At 40.3% G+C, this 24,116-nt stretch overlaps 1 protein-coding gene across 1 annotated transcript in view; it reads left to right on the top strand.

Moving 5' to 3' along the window:
- The window catches only part of LOC129323402 (cytosolic phospholipase A2 epsilon-like), a 69,790-nt gene that overhangs the window by 35,164 nt on the left and 10,510 nt on the right, over positions 1–24,116 (top strand). The window contains exons 7-15 of the mRNA XM_054969935.1: positions 2,114–2,156; positions 3,002–3,065; positions 4,789–4,949; positions 6,718–6,810; positions 13,431–13,468; positions 16,525–16,664; positions 20,014–20,186; positions 21,508–21,644; positions 22,820–23,042. Coding sequence (XP_054825910.1) covers positions 2,114–2,156; positions 3,002–3,065; positions 4,789–4,949; positions 6,718–6,810; positions 13,431–13,468; positions 16,525–16,664; positions 20,014–20,186; positions 21,508–21,644; positions 22,820–23,042 — 1,072 coding nt within the window. The remainder of the gene's footprint in view (positions 1–2,113; positions 2,157–3,001; positions 3,066–4,788; positions 4,950–6,717; positions 6,811–13,430; positions 13,469–16,524; positions 16,665–20,013; positions 20,187–21,507; positions 21,645–22,819; positions 23,043–24,116) is intronic.

Below are 24,116 nucleotides of genomic sequence, written 5' to 3'. Positions count from 1 at the left end.
AAGCCTCAGTCCCACTCCCTTTTTTAAAGGGAGAGTTGCAATGTTAGTGCATTTGACTTGTTTAAAAAGATTACATTCATGTTATGATGACCTCCACAATTCTTCATTACACTGCTTAGACTTTACTCCTTTGGGTCTTATTTTCATTTTTCTTTTTATTTCAAGGCTCCCAGTTCAGGTTCACTTTTATGATGAGCCACAGAATGGTGAGCTGAGGCAGGGTTAGGAGTAGGGGCGTGCAGTTCAGGCATCCGATTTGGGTAAGATACCCAAATCGGTCCCGATCCGGAAAGCTTTGGCAGGCTGTTCTGACAGGCTATTCCATACATATGGAAGAATGACTGTGAATGCCTGAGCCATAACCATGTTTCTTCAACTGCAGTTAGGGATGTGATGTAACAAGAGAGCATATCTGAGAAGATGGATGCCAGAGCAGATTTTTTTTTAAAGGAGGACATAGAAAGATGAATTTGTACCAAAAATTCAACTGAGAGGCCAGAACAATCTTGGGATGGTGCACTTGACATTTCAAATGACCAACTATATCCTTATGGCTCAGGGTCCGGATGATGGAGTCTGTATCCCATGTGCTGGTGTGTTGTAATTGGTATTAATGTATTAGAGATGGTGTAATTGTTCCTCTCTTAGCTATGGTATCAGGACATTCAGCTGAAAAAGTAGTTTCCCTTCTCTATGCAGGGGAAAATATGCATATTACTGAAAAATGACTTTTTTCAACATAGCCATTGAGACTAGATCCTGGTTGTTGAAAGAATTCTGTTAATCAAACATGTACAATTCCTATATTTTGTTTTAATAACAAGTCTGTTGACCATATAATAAAGTGTTTTTAATGCTCTTATTGAGGAAGAATGAACTAGTTGAGAAGGAATTGTCCCTCAAGTTGGAATGAAGAGTCAGACACTGATGTTGGATCTAAGGGCCACTTTATTAAATTAACCTCAACATTAAACATTAACCCATAACTGCGGCAAGGGTAAAAGTGGTACAAGTCAAGCCACGGGGTCACCCCCGGGCCTCCACCTTGACCTGTTTGGGCGAGCCCCAAAGCCTCGGGTGTGAGCCCTCTCTGAGGATAGCTAGGAAACTGAGCCGGCCAGGCAAATTGGTTCGCCCCTTTCAAGCTCCTAAGCCTCAGCTGTACAGCAGTGAGGAAAGGACTGGTCTCCAGGCTGCAAAGATCAGTTCCCTCCAAAGAAACAGAGTCTGGCAGAAATGGAAGTTCTAAAATTGGCTCCAGCTCATGGATGCTTTAGGATTTCCTTTTCTCCAATGGAATATCATGAGAGAAAGTATAACATACCATAGAGACTAGGAGAAACTGATTGATAGATGCTTGAAAAAGACATGCCTGAGGTAGTTGTAGATTCAGAAAGGGACAGGACTGCTGTTGGCTGGTGTCCTCCAATGAGTTTTTGAATTAGATTTTTCTCTTTCACATTAAGAAAAACCTGAAGAGAATTTTGAGAGACTATTTTAAGGCTGAGTGCTATGAGGCAAGAAATTTACATTTTAAAATTTGAATTTTTGAATCACAAGAAGGGGAGGAGTTGAAGGAGCTGATTTGATCTGTATATGACATCACAGGATGTGATCGCACACCCCACTGAGAACCCTTCCCTCCCAAAATACTACCTTCTTCTGCACAGACCATGGAACTAGTAGCCATTGAGAAATAAAAACTGAGTGAAGCTGTTGATCTAAGCCATAACATGGAACTTTGCTTTTTTGTGCTGATCTCACTTGTTTAATTGGGGTAGCATTTTTTAAGCATCTTCTTCTTTCTGATCCGCACTTCACTATAGAAAGCATACTATGAAGAGTCTGAAAGCAAGCATTCAATAAAGTATTTGTGGCTGGAGAAAACTATACTACAATTAACTTCTATTGCTTTGATTTTGTACCTTAATAATCCAGACATCTCACATGTCTTCCAAAATCAACTACTCCACCTCAGTTGGTAAAACAGGAATGTTTATTATAACAACCTAACCTTACAAGGCTTTGACAGTGAGTGAGATTATTTCTGAAAGGATTTTGCATTTGCAAAATATGGAAAATGACTTGATTTTGACGTTTCCTTTTTTTTCAGCCCAGACTATTATGAAAACATTGTTACAAATGGAGTTCTGGTGGTAAACAATATTCTTTTCAGGGTTCTTTCCTAAAATCACTATCATACACAAAATATATATCATCTTGTTCTGCAGTCAGTAGGGAAACCTATTTGCTGTTGCTGCAACTTTCCAGAGGGACCAGGTGAAGGCCCTAGAGTTTCGCCTCTCTTTCCTTTAGATGTATGGCATTTGCATGTAAAAGTGGCAAAAAAGTTGCAACCAAGCTGCTGTTCTGACTATTGGCTTCTTTCGCTATTCATCACTAGCCCTCAACCATTCTATTCTTCCTCCTCATAATACAATTAAATGTTCCCAATCCCATTATGAATCTCTGACACAGAAAAACCAAATACCACTACAGACAGGTCCACCCATTAGATGGCCCCCATACACTCACATTGGGAATAGTTGAGGCTTCTGACATTTCACAAACACGTTATGGTTCCCTGGAAGCCTCATTTGTGTGACCAGAAAGGTGGTGTGTACCTCAAGAAAGGTTCTTGAGCATGGGAACATGTTTTCTGAGCTGCTGCCAATATGGAAATTAGTTGTTTTATTGGTCCATGCAAACCTTCCCCTCCACATGGGCCTGATTGTGACAGAAAAGAATTTGAAGGCATTAAAAATAATAGAAAAGAATGGCTGAGAGCAACCTCAGATGGAATTTGGTGGTGGTGAGGGAAGAAAGGGTAAGAGGCAGGAAACTGAAAACAGGTGTGGTGGGATGAAGAAACTTGAGGAAACTCAATTCACTCTGAATTTCCTAAGTTAATTTAGAATACTTGATCAGATATTGGACTGTAGGAATGTTAGTAATTGGATGAATGAATAATTGCTCTAATTACATCCTATTATTCTTACAGTCACGTGAAATTTCATGTCTGGAAATCAAAGTACATACCAAGAAGCTGAAGCAACAATATACAAGTGAGGTTGATGCATCACTAACTGTATATATGGATTTGAATGGATACTTAGTTTAGACATATTGGAGGATCTATAATCTTGTCTAACATATTTTCTTGGCTCTTGTCTGGTTTCTGCTTTAAAATATTTTAAGAGAATATATACAGAGTTTTATACACAACTGTCTTTCATATTGGACAGGGTATGCATTTATTTTGTAGTTAGATGCCAATACCTGGTACGAATGGTGTGTTTTTGTGCTGCACTTCTTGATGAAGTGAATTATTCCTAATAATAATAAATCTGGTCTACATATTTATATCTAAACATTTCATATTAATTCAATTAAGAGATGCATCTTCATGATAATTGTGAAGAATGACAAATGTCTGGCAAATGCATCAGACAGGCTTCACAGGCTTCATCTGCTTCATATATTACTTCCCTCCTTGTCTCTGCCTGCTCTCACTGACATGCAGTCCATGTAACAGGCATGGTGTTTGGAATTCGTATAAACAAACAATGTTTTTGTTTGTCTCACTTTCCTCATTTGGCACATGGTACACATACACCAGACTTAGACTTGAGGGGGGGGGGGGGAGGCTGGTCTGTATGTTCTATTTTCCCTTGAATTTTGAGGTTCTGAATTACTTTTTCCTGGTTATAGAATATCACTGATGTATTAGATATCAGCCATTCTTTCAGTGCTGATTTCCATAATTTGTGGAACTGTGTATTCAGTTTGGTAATAGTGCTGGGAGCCTATGCTATGCCCTAGCAAATTGGGAAAAATATTGTAGAAATTCTGTACGAAAAGTCTGAAGACAAGCAGATCCAGTTTGATGTAGTGGTTAAGAGCGCAGGACTCTAATCTGGAGAACCTGGTTTGATTCCCCACTCCTTCACTTGAAGCCAGCTGGGTGACCTTGGGTCAGTCACAGCTTCTAGGAGCTCTCTCAGCCCCACCCACCTCACAGGATGTTTGTTGCTGTAGGGATAATAATAACATACTTTGTAAACCACACTGAGTGGGTGTTGTTAAGTCATCCTGAAGGGCAGTATATAAATCGAATGTTATTATTATTATTAGATGGAACATCTTACAAACATGGAAAGGGGAAAACTGTTCATAGATAACAGTTTAAAGAACAACTTGTCTTGAATGGAGACTTCCTTCGTCAGTGCTCAGTATCCAGTTGGAGGTTTAATAGTACAATCCTAAATAAAATTACATCTTTCCAATCCCATTGACTTCAATAGATTTTGAAGGATGCACCTCTGTTTAAGATTGCACTGTAAGGCTAACAAGAACATTTTACAAGAGACAGGGAACAGTCACATAGTAATCAACGCTGGAAATTGCAGTACAAGTGTAGACATTTAGATCAAGGAAGCAGGTAATGTATGGACTGGCATTTTATGCTACCCAGGTGTATGGATTTGGAACATAACTATTTATGTTAGAGGTCACACAAGGATATGCCAGCAATGGAAATTCCATGTTCTATTTTTCTTTCCCATATACTATGAAGAAACTCTTATTTACAGTGATGCTCAATTATATGGAACAGGGGAGATGGAATTCAATACCTGGTATCCTCTCACCTGTTTTGTAAAAATCCATTCTCTTCCCGAGAAGACTTACATTGGGTTGGTCCTCTATATAGAATAGGTTCCCATTGGATAAAGGTCTTTTTTTAAAAACATGCATAGATAGTTAACATTTCTATTGTGCTTTGTTTAGAAGGTGATCTGATACTTACAGTCAAGGGTTCTTATGAAGACATGCAGAAAATTCCACTGACTCCTGATTCCAGTAACAGAAATGTCTTTGGGTTTCATTGTATCAAGAGTAATCAATCAAACCTGGAGGTCACACTACCAAAGATGATGGATCGGTCAAAGGTATCGTTCTCTTCTTTTTTGAGGGGGTAAAAATGTTCTGGGTGCAACATTATCCAGGCTGGGTTTCCTTTTGATAGAAGAACATTGGACATAAACATCATTGTAATACTTGCTTTATTTACAAGTAGAACACAGGTTGAGACAAAGAGACTTTCTTTTAGGGCAGCATATCTGCTATTGCACATCAAAACCTCAGAGATATATATTCTGTTACCAAGGGTGCTTCAACTTTCAGCCAAAGGGTGCTTCAACTTTCAGAGCTTCCTCTCTGCCTTTTCCAGATTTGATGTTTTCATTCCCATTCACAGCAGATACACAACGCACACTCCTGGAGGGTACCAGGGAGGACTTGCTTTTTCATTTGCTTTTTCTCTTTGCTTCCCTTCTGGCAGTGCAATCAGCCTCCCCTGGTTCATTCTTTTTCACTCACATACACTCACATTCTCTTCTTCTGTTTCTCCCCTGGCAGCTTGCGCCTGCTTTCCTGCCTCCCTCACACACCCACCATTTTTAGTTCACCTCACACCACCAGCTTTCCCTTAATAATAGTTATTGCTCCTACCTTCCCTCCTTTTAACTTATAAAGCCAATCTTTCTCCAAACCTCAGCTGATTCCGCCCATGTTGGATAATGCACTTTCAATGCACTTTATCAATCATTTGAGGTGGATTTTTTGTTCTACACACAAAAAAATCCATTCCAAATGATCTATAAAGAGGATTGGAAGTGCATTATCCAATGTGTGTGGAATCAGCCCTCCTGTGCTGACACTAACTGAGGATTTAGAATACTTTGTAATGTTGGCTGAGATTTACCAGTCAAACTCCAAAATGGCCAAAGATCATTCAACATGGTCTTGGGAGATCTCAGTAATATACTTTTCTAAAAGAAGCAGACATTGCTTCTATAGTTTGGGTGTTTTCTAACCACCAATATATTTTTTTTCATTTCATGTTTTTCTGCAAACCTGTGGTTTTCCGGGATGGTAGAAGAACCCACCTCCTCACCTGTCACTGGCCTGTTGTGAGGAATTTTTGATCCACTCTTTATGATCTGGTTCAGAATTTTATACAGACACAAATATTAATAAATATACAAATACACATATACACCTATACACATGTGTGCATGCTCCCCCCACATACCCCACACACCCTGGCTTCTCTCTCCTCAGCTGGGAGTAGTATTATCTTCTCTTAGCTTTGATTATCTGCAGACACTTAGCTTCTGTTGAGGAAACATTTACAGCTATTTAAATACATTCACATTCTCTTGTCAAAGACTCCCATTGGGTGAGTCTTTCCAAGACAATGCGTAGTGATGAGAAACATTGACAGTAATTGTAAGCCTACAATATATTGTGTTAATGGTTATTTGGTAGAAATTAACTTAAGGTGAGGGGGGGATTCTTCTATCTCAAGCTTGTTTGCAAAAGTTTGCATTTTCTTAATTTGATTTTTAAAAATATGTACATGGTTAAATTTAGATATTAGAGGGGGAAAGCAAAACTGGCATTTTCAAGCTAATCGTTAATATTATTGTAAGATTTTTAAAAACGTATTTCAGGACAAAATTTCAAAGTGAAATTTAAAATATTTCATTAATTCATAAATTTTAATTTGTATTCTGCAATTTGACTAAGTATATTTGCACAAAACTTCATTCCAGCTTTGTAGCACAGACAACAATGTTAATCTAGTTTTGCTAAGACAAATTATGTTCAATCAGTCCATATCTCCCCCCCCCCTTCTTCTAAAAAAATATTTAGCTGTCCTCATTGAAAGATGTTGCGGGAAGTCTAACCTCTGTTACTGTGCCTTTGTTTGAGTTTCCTGTGCAAGGGAAAATAGAAATAGAAGAGGTGAGTTCTTTGCATTTGAGCAAAGTATTTTACATGTATTGGATTTAATTGATTGTCAGAGAAAGAATAATTGTTAAGAAAGGAAAAGATTTTTTTTAAATCAGAGGTCGTTATGAAGGTGTACAAAGGGGATGTATTTAACACACCCCTTGTTTCATACCACATACAATTATTTACTAGGACCATCTTTCACTATTGTATGGATTGTTTATTAGCATGAGGAGACATTAACACATGGTGTGTAATTGCCAACATGCTTCCCCACAATTCCCCTTCCAACAGAGCTGTCATTTGCCAACATTAAGCATGTGTCTGTGTCTGTGTGTACGTTATGTGCTGTCAAGTGGCTTCTAACCTATGGCAACCCCATGAATGAAAGACCTCCAAAATGTCCTATCATTAACTTGCTCATATCTTGCAAACGGGAGGACGTGGCTTCTTTTATTAAGTCAAGTCATCTCATTTTAGGTCTTCCTCTTTTCCTACTGCCTTCAACTTTTTCTAGCAATATTGATTTTTCCAGAGAATCTTGTCTTCTCATGATGTGACCAAAGTACAATAGCTTCACTTTTGTCATTTTAGCTTCTAGGGAGAATTCAGGATTGATTTGATCTAGAATTTACTTATGTCTTGTTGGCAATCAATGGTATCTGCAAAACTCTCCTCCAGCACCACATTTCAAATAAATCAATTTTCTTCCTGTTAGCTTTTCTTTTTTTAAATTAAGTGTTTTATATAATAAAAACAAAATAAAAATAAAAATGGAAATCTACAATTACACAAAAACTAGCCAAATAAAATTAGCTAGCAAACAAACAATAACAGACTATGCAAACAGAACAAAGAATATACTTAGAAAGAAACAACTAAACTATACACTTAAACTAAAGAACGCCTCCGATTTTCTCTGTGACAAATATTAGTATTTTCAAATTTCCTCTTACTCTAAGTTAAAAAAAAAGTTCTTTTTTCTAATGTCCAAATTATTTAGTCCAAAAATCATCAAATCATTATTGTCTATTTCGTGTAAAAAGTCAATAAGGGGTTTCCATTTGACTCTGATCACCTTTATCAACCATTCATCCATTACAGGCAGTGTTGGACTCTTCCAGTTTTGTGCATATAATAGTCTTGCTGCTTTGATCATATATAAAAACAAAATTCCATAGCTTCTTTTGAACTGAATATCCATCATTCCCAACAAAAAAAGTCTCTGGTTTCAATTGTATTTTAGTCTTTAAAATCTTCTGAATTAATAATTGTATTTGTGTTCAAAAAGTCTTTGCTTTCTTACAGGCCTACTACATACAATAAAATGGTCCTTCATGTTGAGCACATTTCCAGCATAAGTTTGATGAACCCTTGTACATTCTAGCCAGTTTCTTAGGCATTGTATACTAATGATACATCATCTTATAAACATTCTCCTTAAGACTGGAGCTTAATGTACATTTTAACCCTTTAACCACATATTTTCCCATGCTTCTTTTAATATATCATATCAATTTTTGCCCATTTAATAATACATTATTTCACTTGCTCTTCCTCTGTCTCAAATTTCAACAAGAGTTTATACACTTTGTCAATAACATGTCCATCATTTGTAATAGAGCTATCTCAATGTCAGTCTTAGATTGCTCAAAATCATAAAGCCTCTTGTCTAGTTTATACCTTTCCAAAATTGGCATATAAGAGAACAACTGACAAATATTTCCCTCTCTTGATAAATCTTCTCTTGATTTTATTTTAACTTCACCTTGCGAAAATTCTAACATATCTTGATACGTTAACCACTTAAATGTACTCACCATCTCTCTTCTGAAGTGGGAAGAAGGATGACTTGGGAAGAAAGGGAAGAAGGATGACCCGGAAAACTACAGGCCAGTCAGTCTGACATCTGTTGCTGGGAAGATATTAGAACAGATTTTAAAGGGATCGATCTGTAAGCATCTGAAGGACTGCTCAGTGATCCAGGGAAGTCAGCATGGTTTTGTCTCTAACAGATCTTGCCAGACCAACCTGGTTTCTTTCTTTGATCGAGTGACCAGCTTACTGGATCGGGGGAACTCTGTTGATGTGATTTATCTGAATTTCAGTAAAGCTTTTGATAAGGTCCCCCATGACATTCTGATGGGCAAACTGGAAGATTGTGGACTGGACTACAGGACAGTTTAGCGGATAGGGAACTGGTTAGAGGACCACACCCAAAGAGTGGTGGCCAACGGAGTTTCATCAGATTGGAGGGAGGTGTCCAGTGGGGTGCCACAGGGCTCGATTTTGGGCCCAGTACTTTTTAATATTTTTATCAATAATCTGGATGAAGGAGTGGAAGGGCTGCTCATTAAATTTGCTGATGATACCAAATTGGGAGGAGTAGCAAACACCCAAGACCTGAATAGTCTGGAGAAGTGGGCAGCTGTGAATAGGATGCAATTCAACAAAGACAAGTGCACAGTATTACATCTGGGCCACAAAAATGAGAAGCACAAATACTGGATGGGGGATACACTTCTGGGCAGTAGTATGTATGAAAGGGATCTTGGGGTAAGAGTGGACTGTAAACTAAATATGATAAGTCAGTGTGATGTGGCGGCAAAAAAGGCTAATTCAATCTTGGGTTGTATCAAAGGGGCCATGGCGTCGAAATCGCAGGAGGTCATGGCCCCTCTCTATACTGCCTTGGTCAGTATAGAGACAATTAATATTTGTCAACATAATACCTGGAGTATTGTGTGCAGTTCTGGAGGCCTCACTTCAAAAAGGATGTGGACAAAATTGAGAGGGTGCAGAGAAGAGCAACGAGGATGATCAGGGGTCTGGAGACTGAGCCCTACGAGGAAAGCCTGAGGGCCTTGGGGATGTTTAGTTTGGAGAAGAGGAGATTGAGGGGGGACATGATTAAATATTTAAAAGGCTGTCATTTGGAGGAGGGCAAGGAGCTGTTTCAGTTGTCAGCAGAGGGTAGGACCCGAAGCAATGGGCTTAAATTACATGCGCAAAGGTACCAGCTGGATATTAGGAAAAACTTTTTCACCCAAGAAGATAGAATTAAAATTCAACAAGACCTGAATACTCTGGAGAGGTGGGCAGCTGTGAATAGGATGCAATTCAACAAAGACAAGTGCACAGTATTACATCTGGGCCACAAAAATGAGAAGCACAAATACTGGATGGGGGATACACTTCTGGGCAGTAGTATATGTGAAAGGGATCTTGGGGTAAGAGTGGACTCTAAACTGAATATGAGCAGTCAGTGTGATGTGGTGGCAAAAAAGGCTAATTCAATCCTGGGTTGTATCAAAGGGGCCATAGCATCGAAATCGCAGGAGGTCATAGCCCCTCTCTATACTGCCTTTGTCAGGCCACACTTGGAGTATTGTGTGCAGTTCTGGAGGCCTCACTTCAAAAAGGATGTGGACAAAATCGAGAGGGTGCAGAGGAGAGTGACAAGAATGGTTGTTGTGGGTTTTCCGGGCTGTATTGTCGTGGTCTTGGCATTGTAGTTCCTGACGTTTCGCCAGCAGCTGTGGCTGGCATCTTCAGAGGTGTAGCACCAAAAGACTTTTGGTGCTACACCTCTGAAGATGCCAGCCACAGCTGCTGGCGAAACGTCAGGAACTACAATGCCAAGACCACGGCAATACAGCCCGGAAAACCCACAACAACCATCGTTCTCCGGCCGTGAAAGCCTTCGACAATACATAGTGACAAGAATGATCAGGGGTCTGGAGACTGAGCCCTACGAGGAAAGGCTGAGGGGCTTGGGAATGTTTAGTTTGGAGAAGAGGAGGTTAAGGGGGGACATGATTGCTCTCTTTAAATATTTGAAAGGCTGTCATTTGGAGGAGGGCAAAGAGCTGTTCCAGTTGGCAGCAGAGGGGAGGACGCGAAGCAATGGGCTAAAACGACATGCATAAAGGTACCGGCTGGATATTAGGGAAAATTTTTTCACGGTCAGAGTAGTTCAAAAGTGGAATCAGCTGCCTAGGGAGGTGGTGAGCTCCCCTTCACTGGCAGTTTTCAAGAAGAGGCTGGATGAATACTTGTCAGAGATGCTTTAGGCTGATCCTGCACTGGGCAGGGGGTTGGACTAGATGGTCTGTATGCCCCCTTCCAACTCTATGATTCTATGATTCTTGGGGCAATAGTCATAGGGGTATTTTGGGGCAAATCTTCAGTTTAGATTTATTCCATATTCTCAAAATGGCATGTCTAACATAATGGTTATTAAATTCTGCATTAATCTTAGCTTTATCATACCACAAATACCCATGCCATCCAAATCTTAGTTCATCTCCTTCTAAATCTAATAATTTTCTATTTTTTTTAGAAAGATCCATTCTTTCATCCATACAAAATGGCTGGTAGCAAAATATAATTTCAAATTGGATAAGCCCAATCCTCCTCTTTGTTTTGCATCCTGCAAAACCTTAAATTTAACCCTTGTTTTTTTCCCTTGCCATATAAATCTACATATATATTTATGCCATTGTTTGAATGGTGCCTCCATTGTCAAAACTGGAATTGTCTGGAACAGAAATACAATTCTGCGTAAAATATTTATTTTAATTGTAGTTATTCTTCCCAAAAGTGATAATTGAATTTTATCCATTTTACTAAGTTTCTTTTAATTTCATATCAAGTCTTAATATCATTATTTTGAAATAACAATCAATTCATATTTGTCAACATGATGCCCTAATATTTTGCCTTTTCTCAATTTTAAACCTGTTTTATTTTCCAGTTCCAACTATATTTTCATATTTTTGGTTAACATTTTGGTCTTTTGTTTATTAATCTTAAAGCCTGCTACTATACCAAATTCTTTCAGTTTTACCATTAAAATTTCAATTCTCTTCCAAAATCAACACCCATCATCAGCAAAGGCTCTTAAATTATACGTCTCCTTTTTGACCTTTAGCCTTCCAATTCTTTCATCTTGTCTTATATCTCTGTTCAATACTTCAAGAACAAGTATAAACAACAGTGGTGTTAGTGGGGAGCCTTGTCTTGTATCTCTTTGTATCCCACATGGTTTAGTCAACTCTCCATTTACAATTACAAATAATTCCTGTCAGCTTTCTTCATTGTCCAACTTTCACATCCATAAATAGTAGTGGGGAATATGATAGTTTGGATTATCTTGATCTTGGTCCCCAGAGATACATCTTTATTTTCTAGTTCCCTCACATCTGGTCTTCCAAGTCTCAATCTTCTTCTGATTTCTCGGTTGCAGTCTCACTTTTGGTTAATGATTGAGCCAAAGAATAGAAAATCTTGAACCATTTCAATTTCCTCATTGTCAGCTTGAAAATTGTATAATTCTCAGTAGTCATTACTTTTGTCTTCTTGATGTTAAATTTTAATTCTGCTTTGGTGCTTTCTCCTTTAACCTTCATCTATAGTTGTTTCAAGTCTTCACTATTTTCTGCTAGCAATGTGGTGTCATCAGGATATCTCAAATTGTTAATGTTCCTTCCACCAATTTTCACTCCACCTTCTTCTAGATCTAATCCAGCTTTCCTTCTGATATGCTCTGCATAGAGGTTGGACAGGTAGGAAGATAAAATGCATCCTTGTCTGACACCTTTGCCAGTTGGAAACCATTCTGTTTCCCCATATTCTGTCCTAACAGTAGCCTCTTGTCCAGAGTATCGATTGCATAGAAAAGCAATCAGATGCTGTGGCACCCCCATTTCTTTTAACCCTCTCCATTGCTTTTCATGATCTACACAGTCAAAAGCTTTGCTGTAATATAAAAAAGGCTGATTTTCTTCTGAAGTTCCTTTATATGTTCCATTAGCCATTGTAAATTTGCAATGTGATCTCTAGTGTCTCTTCCTTTTCTGAATCCAGCTTGAACATCTGGCATTTCTTGTTCCATATATGGTGAGAGTCTTTGCTGTAGAATTTTGAACATCACTTTGCTTACATGGGAAATTAATGTGATAGTTTGATAGTTGCTGCACTATTTGGCATCCCCTTTTATTGGAATTGGAATTGGAATGTAGACTGAGTGTTTCCAGTCTGCGGGCTATTGTTTGTTTTTCATATTTGATGACAGATCCTTGTTAAAATTCTGATGGACTCCATTTCTGTAGCTTGAAATAGCTCTAATTGTATTCCATCTACTCCAGGTGCTTTGTTTCTCCCAATTGCTCTGAGTGCAGCTTTTACTTCACTTTCTAAGATTTCTGGTTCTTCATAAAAAAATTCTTCTTTGAAAGTATCTGTCATCCTTCCATCTCTTCTGTATAGTTCTTCAGTGGCTGTTTTATCTAGTTCAGCACAAACTGTTTTACTGCAGTAGATCAAACTGATTAATAATAGGACAATAATTACTTATTGTACTTGAAGACTAAAGAGATGAAATAAGTGGAAGTGGCATGTATCCAGACATCCATGGACTTTACAGAGTAGGACTTTCCTACTTCACTCATCTGAGCTCCTGATTTTTTCCTCTGAGGAGTCAGCAATGTAGCCGGAAAAGTGAACATATGCACTGGGATGGCATAATTGGCAGGACTCACCTGCCCCGATGGAAATGATGTTATGTTAGAGGAACTGTGTGGTTGTATACATGCTGATATGATTGACATTTAACTTCTCTTCATTTTCAGGACAAAACATTTGACTTGCAAATAAAGGCAAGAGACTGGTAAGATAGTATGCTTTTTTTCTTTTTCAATATTTTTAAGCGCAAGCACATTCTCAGGAAAATGCGTTTGATGAATCTCAAATGTTTCCAAGTATCCTGATGACAAGAATAATATTTTGCTATATCCAATTTCTACTGAAAATTTGGAATGTGCCCTAAAAAATGGTATCTTTGCATCTAGGGATTTGGAAAGGCCATAAATATTGGTATGCCTGATATTTGGTCCAAAAATATCAGTTTACTACCTGGATTCATGTTTTTTTGGGGGGGGGGATTTGAATTCATTTGGCTCTATTATTTCCTATGGGGGCTTATTTCTGGGGCATTTCTGGGGTTTTGTCAAGAAGGCTACACCAAAATTGCAGCAGAGATACTGGTGCCTGTCCACTAACACATCCCCTAAGTTTCTAGTTAATTGGACTGTGGGATTCAATTCTGTGGGCCCCTGAACAAGATGCCCCCAGCTGCTCTCTATTGTTTCTTATGAGGAAAAAAATCCAAGGTTTTCTGAAGAGCACATAACCCTTAGCCAAGCACACAAGAGCAACCAGTGGCCAGAAGCCTCCCAATGCAAACAGAGCCAACAAAGCCTAGCATAACCGACATGAAATCAGAGAATCTCAGTAGAACCAACTGAAGCATGGGAGAGTGTTGGAAGCCCAGCAGAACCAGCATCATTTACAGAAGCCTGGCAGAACCCAGGGCAAATAACACAACAGAACCAACATCAATCCAGAAAGTACCCGCAGAACCAACTTGGCACGAGCCAGTAATACCACAGCCAGCCAGACCTGGCAATGGCAAGCAAGATATGCACACACAAACACAAACAGTAACTTCCCAAGGAAGGCCTGAGAAAACAAGGAGCCTTCGACAATACATAAAACAAGGAGGGTTAGGCACGCATCCAAATTCTTCTCTCTTTATTGTCACCAACTTGAAGGAGCCTAGAGATGGAGCTACAGCTTCCCTTCATCATTGGCATGCCTGCTCCCTCTCCTGCTGCCTTGTAAAGAAGAAACACAACACTAATGCAACAGCATGCATTTGTTTCATTTTGGGTGATTCTGTGGGGTTTGCTTCTGCTTGTTTTCATACAATGAAACAGACGTCATGTGTCACTTATTCTCTACCCTCATTAACACCTCTCTTGTCTTGTTCCAGTGAATTTTAGGGTTTTATTTCCTTCTTGAGAGTGGCAAGAGCATCATTTTTGGTACTATTTTATTATTTATTTTATTTCATTACATTTGTATCTCACTGTCCCTGCACGCAGGCTCAGAGCAGTACCATTTTAGTTAATTTTCTGCACAGAATTGTGCCAAGGTCTAAGGAGTGTGCTGGCTTGGCTGAGGTTCAGATAAGATTATTGGAGGTATGGGGGTAGACCCCAAGCTGACAATGTCGCCCCGTGGGAGAAAACACTCTCTTTGTATGCTTGTCAGAAGGCATGAGAGGAGCCTGTGAGCCACAAGAGAGAGGTCTGGCCAGACTGCCTCTGGCTCAGCAGATCAGATGACAGGCATAATGCAGATTGCAGGGTTTCAAGAGCTAGTCTTTGACTATTGCCTCCACCAAATCCTGGCTGATACTCTTCATATTCTCAGATTGCCCCCAATGGCCTCCATCTCCATGGACATCTTGGGAATGGCTGTGGGGGAACCCTGCTGAGAAGGGGAGGGGAGGAGTGCAGCAGCATAGCTGATTTCCCCCTTTCCCTCCACTGCTGGCAACATATCCTTCTTGGCCTGCATTAACTCCACCTGCCAAGAGAGCTTGTCATTAAAACTGGTAAGCTGACCTGCCCACTTGGCAAGGCTACCCTTGATGCATAGGTCACACATGATTGCCAACATTTAGTTCTTCTGCTTGGTGAGATGTTCCAGCTGGCACATGATGTCCTCTTGGAGCCTTTACATCACTGCATATACTGCTGGAGACTAAACCAGGAGGCTAAAAGGTCAGCCTGAAAACACTCTTTTTCTAAACTTCCCCACCTGGCTCCACTAGGGTTTTCAGGCTCCCCTGCCTCCCAGTGGCAGAGATCCTGGTGCTTACCTTTCCATCCCTTCTCATAGTCTTCCTTGTGCTCGTGCTTTACGTTTGCTTTGCTGCAGGCCAATTTTGGCCTGAAACAGGTGAGTATGGGCCCATTTGGGGCCAAAATTGGCCTATGGCGAAGCATGGGAGTTCTCTTGGGGTGGTGTAATTAAATCAGTCTCAGGAGTGACATCATTGCACCACTTGGAGCTCCCTTGTTCCCATGACTTTATCCCACCAGCCAGGTGAGCAGTGGCAGGGGGTGGTGGGTGAAAGCTGGGGAAACCCTGCCCCCACTGGGGGAATAGGATCCCTAGGCTTCACTGAAGCCAAGAGTGAGGTCAGCACTGCAGCTGAATTAATTTTTTTAATAGTATAACTATGTTCTCGTCTATTTTTAAACCCCAAGGCTATTTAGGGGAAAACTCTGTGCCCTAAGCTGAAAATTATTTTGTGTTTTTTAAAAAATGCCTATACCCCCATCTACTGTTTTAACTGTTTTTACAACTGAACAATACATTTCCTTCTGAACAGTTTAATTGGTAAGAACAAGTAGGATCACCCCAAAACTCCACTAAACCAACAAGCAACATACAGTAAGCAAACAACAACCTTGACCCCCTGCTCAATCAATAACAACAATCTAAACCAACAAGCAACACAGCAAATAGCAATCAGCTTCACAGAGCAATAAGCCTTTAAAAATTAAAGTGAAATACCAGAAAAAAGAATTCAACAGAAAATAAAAGCAAGCCTTTAAAAGTCAAAACAGCAGTGCATCAAAATTAAAGAAAAGATTTTACATGAATCGGAAATAAATACCCCCCCATACACCCCAGGGCAACAAAAAGAGCAAATAAAGAAAATCAACAGCTGCCCTGAAATACCAGTCCACCCCACTTCACAAGAAATCCTTCTCAAAGGGTAGCCCCTCCCACACCACTACACAGCAGACTATTCCCCCTCCCCAAATCCAGGAAAACATTAATTAAAACCTTAAAAGTTTTCTTTTAAAGTTTCAAATTCAAACCACTTCCTAAAGACCAGAATCCAGACAAGCAGGCCTGGCATAACAGTTCAGTTCCAGAATCCTCCAAGTCAGACAGGGCAGAGACCAGACCAGAGCATCAGAGACACACTCCAGAAATCTCACACTGTAATGGAGTTCTGCTGCAGTCCAGGCCTGCTTTTATGCTGTTTGCCTATGTTCAGAAAGAATTTGAAAAAGGCTACCCCATGAGAGAATCACTGTGACCTGAAAAATTTCAGGTTTATCCAGGAACGACAATACTGGTAAAGGTATATCTTGAGAATTCTGGATTTATTCAGAATCCCATAATTAGTCCAGATATAACTAATTGCATCCCCCCACACACTGAAAAGAATGGGACAAGTTATTTGTGATGGGCTGTGCTGAACCTATTCACGGTATTTCAGTAATAGTTTGGCAGCATTTAAAAGTGCTCTACTCTAGAGATGGGCACAAAATGGGGAAAAAAAACAAAATGAGAGTTTCACGTTTCATTGTATTCCACGAATCATGGAACATGAACTTCCACGAAATTGTCTCGTTTCACAATACGATTCATTAGTTTTGTGATTCATCAGAACCTGGGGCACTTCAATGGCCCCCTTCATAACCAGAGATGGCAAACTCGCAGGGAGACTTCAGCAGGCTTTTCTCCAGCTACCCTCCATGTAGTTTTCTTCAGGCTCTCTTTGATGACTTTTCCCTCCCATCCTCCTGGCCTCCTGCTTTCTGTCGCTGCTGGAAGAAAAGTCAAGTGAAGCGTATCTGCTTGGGTTTTCCTCTCTTCAGGTTCTCTTTGCTGACTTTCCTCCCCGTCCTCCCATCCTCCAGCTGCTCTGACATGCCCTCCCCCCACCTCCAAGTTCTTGAAGGAAAAGCTGAGCAGAGCGAATCCTCTCGGGATCTGCTCTGGGGAACTTAGGGGCAGGGTGGGTGGGAAGGCATGTCAGAGCAGCAGGAGGATGGGAGGTAGAGAGTCAGGGAAGGGATCCTGAAGCTGGCAAACAGTGAGCAGTGGCAGAAGGAGCTGCTGAGGCTGCTGCTGCTACTCCTCCATCCCATTCTTAAAAATGGAGAAAGGAAACAGAGAGGGGAAGGAGTCTCTGACTACAGTTCCCAGGTAAACTTGCACAGACTCACATTGCTCAGCTCTCAGGTGGGTAGGGAGAGCTGCCTATCAAGATTATGCGGGCTAAGATTGGGGTTTCCATGGCAAGAAAAGGTCTGCAGACATTCCAGGCTTATGTTGCCTAGGGAATCAATGGATCAGCGCCAGTCTGTCTGGCATCACACAGCATTCACAAATTGAACGAATCGGCCCCAAAAGTCATGGATTTCGTGAAAAATGTGGCCACATGAAATATGTTTTTGTAATACATGAATCGGCCCAATTCGTCATGAAATTTGATTCGTATTTTGATTCGTGCCCATGCCTACTCTACTCTACTCTTCAGACAATTTTCAGCAATGTCTGTAAAACTGTTTGCTGATTAATTTAATTGGTATACCTATAATATCTCTCTCAGTTAGCTTCATGTTCCCAGTGATGTTCTTACCCACCCAAATCTATCTGTCTGCGTGGCATAGTTTCCTTTTCCTGTTGACTATGTACTTCCTCATTAGCCAACATTATCTATGTGACTGATCCAGAAACATTACCCTCATGCAGAACTGTTCTAAGTGATGTCAACACAGAGACTAGTCTGATAGATTTTCTCATTCAAAGCTGTAAACAAAGCATACTGATTTGCACATGCATCTCCCTTAGGCTCTCTGCAGTTGAACCAAATCAATGCTCTTCATTTGTACTTTTACAAAGCTGAATAACATTAGCCCAGAGAGACAGTGAACCATGTAATGATGTCTTGTGATGCTCAGGCTTCGGGAAGATTGCCAATAGTGACATTAGGAGAATGTAGACCCATTTTTAATAAAGACATGAATAGTAAATTTATCTATAGGGTTGTATTCATTGGATTAGTTCACAGAAAATGTTGGCTGAATGGATCTTTCCTCCCTTCCACTTCCCCATGCAGCCTGCCATTTGTCCCAAAACTCTTCTCTAAGGAGCAGGAGAGCCTAGCAAGCAACATACACCACAAGACGAATGTGGCGACAATAGGGAATCAGATAAAATGATCTCTTTTCCCCTCTTCTGCTCAGAACTTGCATCAATGGAAATAGGCAATTTTATTCCCCATTGTTACTGCAGCCTTCTGTCCTGTGGTGCATTTTGGTTTCAAGGCTGTCTTGCTCAGTGGATCATGCAGTCTTGATCCCATGGGTAGGATTTGCAACAGCTAAGGGAGTGGAGTAGAAGCATAATTTATTGTGATTCAGTTCTGCACAGCTTTGCTAATCCTACTCACAGTGTTTGTAGCAGAGAACAGTCGAGACTGTGCCTTCCATCTCTTTATTAACAACTTAAGCATTAAGTGCTGTATAGTTATTGGTCAGCTAGTTTATTTCCATGAAGACAGGCAAAACAGCATTTCCAGCATTTCTTAGATGAGAGAGAACACCAGGCTTATGCTTCCTTTATGTTTATCAATTTATTTACATATTTACTGATTATGAAGGAATGGCTTAGTGTCAACATTCAGCCAAGCTAGTGCTATTCTTAAGGCACAAACAGTACAAGACACCAAAGTTCAAAGAACCAAGAACACCCCAGGCTCCTCCTGCCCAGCCTCTATATCCAGCCAATTCACAACTACCTCCCATACCAGCTTCACACCTGTTTTTGTTATGTTCAGTTTCTCAGAACCTTGTACATTCAATGAGATTGGCCACCAAACAAGATTGGAGAAGTCCTTGTTTTGGTCAAGGTGCCTCTTTAATGAGCTTGAACTTACTTTAATGAATGCCTCCCATATTGATTAAATTGGTGGTGACTAAACAGGACTGGCCTCCCAATCATATAATACAAAAAAATGGTTCTGGGCAGTAGAATTTGAGGCATGGCTCTTTCCTGCCTATTGCTTCTATCTCTCAATAGTATTTTTTTTTAAAAAGCACGCCAGTCCAAAGTAGGATTTTGGACTTTGAGGTCGATGTTGGATTTTGGACTTTGGAGGTCGATGTTGAGTCAAAATTGTGTATATAAATTATATACACAATAACTAACACTTCTTGGCCCTGGACAGGCCCCAATATCACCACTCAGAAATGGTACACAATAAGGTTCAATTCATAAGTGCAAGTCCTGGTGTACAACAAACCAAAACATGTGTATGGGATTATTTTTTGGAAAGCAAGGAAAAATAACAGAACTGCGCATATGTAACAGACTGATTTTCCTGCTTTTGGGGGATGGCATCATGTAACTAGCAGCTCCTTTTCATTATGCTCTTCATAATTCCCTGTTCATCACTCTACTCTGGGCAAGGGTCCTTCTTGTTCAGCCATAGTTCCACTTCATGATGGTGGTATCCTTGTGCTATTCTGTCAGCTGAGCTACAAAAAACATATTAAGGTGAGCATTTGAAGCATGCTAAAATACAGTATTTTAGGGCAAAAGCTCTAGATGTGCGCTTAGCAAATGACCTGAGTGCTGAAGAGAAGAATTTCCTACTCAAGAGAAGGAAATATGTTGCTACTGCTTTGAAGAAGGCTCTCCAGCTACAGGAAGAGCTGCAGGATGACGAGGTAGGTGAGACAGGGATCTTCCTGCACTGTTTTCCTCTTTCTCTTGTGGGCAGCTTAAGTCCTAGCAGTATGGCCTGTGAAGGACTACTAAGTGATGGACTCAAGAAACAAGTTATTGGCTTTAGGTTGTAGCCAGCAATGAGCAAATGGGGGGGGGGGCATAGTTCTGCTTGTGAAAGGGATTGTGCAAGATCCTATGCGACAACTCCTTGCTCCCATCCTAGTTTACTCAGATATACAATGACATACACATGCATGATCTTGTACAACAACCCCCCCCTCTCCCATATTGTACCCCAGAGAGCCATTTCTAGTCTAAAGAAGCTGCTAAGTTCACTCCCTGAAACTCTGGGATAGGTTACACAATATCTTGTGCAAGCAGAAATGCAAGTGGTGGTATGATAAGTTTGACAGTGCAAGTAGCCATTGCATTTCTGCTTGTGCAAGAGCTCTATTACAAGTGGCAATTTTGCACTGGATCCAACGCACTGTAAGAAAGGAAAGTGGTATCTGAATTTGCCAGTACTGAAGCAGCTTTATATAGGTCTCGGCAAAGTGATGCATCTAAAACGGGCGCTTGAAGTACATGCAGTGGGTTCCAAAGTATCACATGCAGTGTTCTGTTTAAACGTGGGAGCTTTTCATGTCCCTGTTTTTGCAAGGTCCTTGGAGCAGCATCCCAAGAGTGTTACCTTTCCCATGCATTTGTAGAAGTCCTTTCCATTTGTACAGAAGGAAAATTGGACCTTGGCTATTTTACTTATGAGCGGGTGGGTAGCAATAGTTTGCTACAATAATCCTTAAATTATAAAACCAGTGATGCACAGTTGGTTCTTTTTCCAGGGCTTATGGTTCACAGGATGGAGTAGAGCAAAGCATCTCAAGGCCACCCAGATCCACCCATAACAAGAACCTCATTTGATGCTGTTGTACCTTGTAGGGACTGTGAAAGATGAAATGAGACAGCTGTTTACCTAAGCTACGAAGGTGTCATACTGGGTCATACTATTGGCTGATCTAGCCAGTATTCTAATGGGCAGCCATTATCCAGAGTCTCAGATGGATGACTTTCCTAGTACCTGTTACCTGAGACCCTTGTACTGGAGATGCCAGGGATTGAACTTGGACTTGCTATAAGCAGAACATGTGCTCTGCTACAGAGCTATGGTCCCACCAAGTGCCTGCCATAACTCTCAACCAGTGCCTACAAATAAAAAGTTGTTTATGATGCTTGTCAGCAATGTAGAATCACTTCAGACCTTTCATAACATGTTTCCCTTGACGTAATGTTCAGTAGTTACAATTAACTTGTGTGCTTTAGGTGCCTGTGGTGGCAATCATGACAACAGGTGGTGGAACTAGGTCATTCACAGCAATGTATGGAAGCCTCCTGGGTCTGCAGAAACTGAATTTGTTAGACTGTATCACATATATTACAGGTTTATCTGGCGCCACATGGTAAGGAGGATTTTTCATTCTATGTCTTTTGCATACCTTCTTCGTGATTTCTGTGTGCCCATGATATTGTTGGGCAGTTTCAAAACAAAGTGGAAGACTTTTCATGATATCAGTGGATCCTCTGTTTGGGTGGAAAATTCCCATTTAAATAAATAAGATATAAGTTCATTACCATTTCCTACTTTTTGAAAAAGTTATATACCATTACTTTCTCAGATCTCAAGATTAGTAATTACAGATGGGCATGAAATGGGGAAAAAAGAACCCCGAGTTTCGTGGTTTGTTGTGTTCCACAAACCACGAACTTTCATGAAATTGTCCCATTTCATGAATCGATTTGTTAGGTTCATGATTCATCAGATCCTGGGGTCCTACAGCGGCCCCCTTCATACTCAGAGATGCCAAACTTGCAGGGAGTCAAATTAGACCCCAGAGCCAGGCAATGCCCTGAGACTGGTGTGGGGTGTGGTAGAGGAAAAAAGGCATCCTCACCCAACAACCTTCCCAGCAAGGACAAGAGCAGAAAATAAGAAAGAGGATTTTCAGTCTCTTTTGAAGCAGCAACAAATCCAGCCAAAAGCTCCCAAATCCACTCTCTCACTCAAAATCCCAGTAACAGCTCCTCCCTCTCTGTCTGTCTACTGGAACTGAAAGCAGGAGGCACAGAGCTGTGCCTTATATAAGAAACACTCACATAGAGCAGAACAAGAGCTCTCTGGTTGGCAGATAGACCTGCCTAACAGGGTTTGGAAGGATGAGATTGGTGTTCCCATGGCTACAGAAGGCCCATCTCCCCTGCTCATTGCTGTCATAGAACAGAATGGGAGATCTCAGGTTGGCAGGGAGAGCTGCCTATCAAAGTTATATGGGCTAAGATTGGGGTTTCCACGGCAACAAAAGGTCTGCAGACATTCCGGGCGTATGTTGCCTAGGGAATCAATGAATCAGTACCAGTCTGTCTGGCATTATGAAGCATTCACGAATCAAACAAATTGGCCCCTAAAGTCATGGATTTCATGAAAAACACAGCCCATGAAACACATTTTCATGATGCACAAATCGGCCCAATTTGTTACGAAATTTGATATGTGTTTCAATTCATGCCCATGTCTATTACTAATGTATATCATTAGAAGCACACCACTGTGATTTTTAAACATCTTTTCTTGCTACAGGACTATGGTGAAATTGTATGAAGATGCTAATTGGTCACAGAAATACCTAGAGGAAGCCATTAATGAGGCTCGGAAACAAGTCAGTAAAAGCAAGATTAAATGTTTTTCTATTGATCATTTGAAGTATTATTATAATGAACTGAAACAAAGGAGACAAGAAGGACATCAAACTTCATTTATAGATCTCTGGGGGCTTGTCCTTGAGTCCATGTTATATAGTGAGGTAAGGACTTTCTTCATTTTGAAACAATGATTAATATATATTAAAAGGAGACAGATCTGTAAGGTTCAGAAAATTGATACTTGAAAGGGAGATAACTTTATATACGTGACATGTCCATTTTTTGCACCACAGTCACCATACGCAGTAGGGTTGTTATGGGATGAGAAATGTCTTTTCCCAAAATTTACTGTTTAGATAAAGCCATTGATTCCTTTTATTCTTTTTTCTTTTTTTAAAGACTAGCTTTTATCTTTCATTTTTCATCAAAGAGCAATCAAGATGCCCCTCTGTGACATCAGCCTTTGCAATTTTTTGATGTTATATACCCTGGGGATGATGCTCGAGCAGAAAGATGGGAATGATTGGGAAGACACTGTCTGCCTCTGAGCATCTAGAGTGTGAAATGCTGGGTTTTTGCAGAACCTCCCTTCCTGCCCCTCCTCTCTTCAAATTTCTCCTTGATCAAAAAGGAGTTGATTAGAAACTGTCTCCAGATTCTAAAAAAAGGAAAAGGATTGTTGGATTTCAGAGAGAATCTGGTAAAGAAAGGTTGGAAGCAGTGTTTCTTTGCTGTGCCTTAGCAAAAGAAAAGCAAGGAACAGTGCTGCCATGCTTACTGAAGTTTACCAAATTCCCTGAATAAATTTGGTAAACTTAAATTTGGTATTGCTGAATTTATTCGGTAATGCATATTTAAGTTCGCTTATACTGAATTTTACCAAATCAGATAAAATTCTGTATTTTTGCCAAATTTCAAACCCAAATTGTACACCTCTACTCTAACCATCACACCACACTGATGTTGCGAATTTCTTAGTGAACCTATCTGGCAATCTAACTTACTTTGTTCAACACTCACAATCTGACAGTGAGACTTTCAGGGATATGTTCAGATTACACTGAGCAATTCAAACAACTTCTGAACAAGTTTGTAGCTGCATGTTGGTCAGAAGCCAACTTCCAGCTGATGAATGATCGTTTGGGTTCTGATCCTCCACCTCCAGCAAAATAGGTACACAGCTTTTGATATTTGCTTTGAAAAAGGCAGAAAAAGAGTTTGTTTCTCTTCCCTCT

The sequence above is a fragment of the Eublepharis macularius genome, chromosome 2 (genome assembly GCF_028583425.1).
Source record: "Eublepharis macularius isolate TG4126 chromosome 2, MPM_Emac_v1.0, whole genome shotgun sequence".
Lineage (NCBI taxonomy): Eukaryota > Metazoa > Chordata > Lepidosauria > Squamata > Eublepharidae > Eublepharis > Eublepharis macularius.
This window is presented reverse-complemented; position numbering and strand designations above follow the sequence as displayed.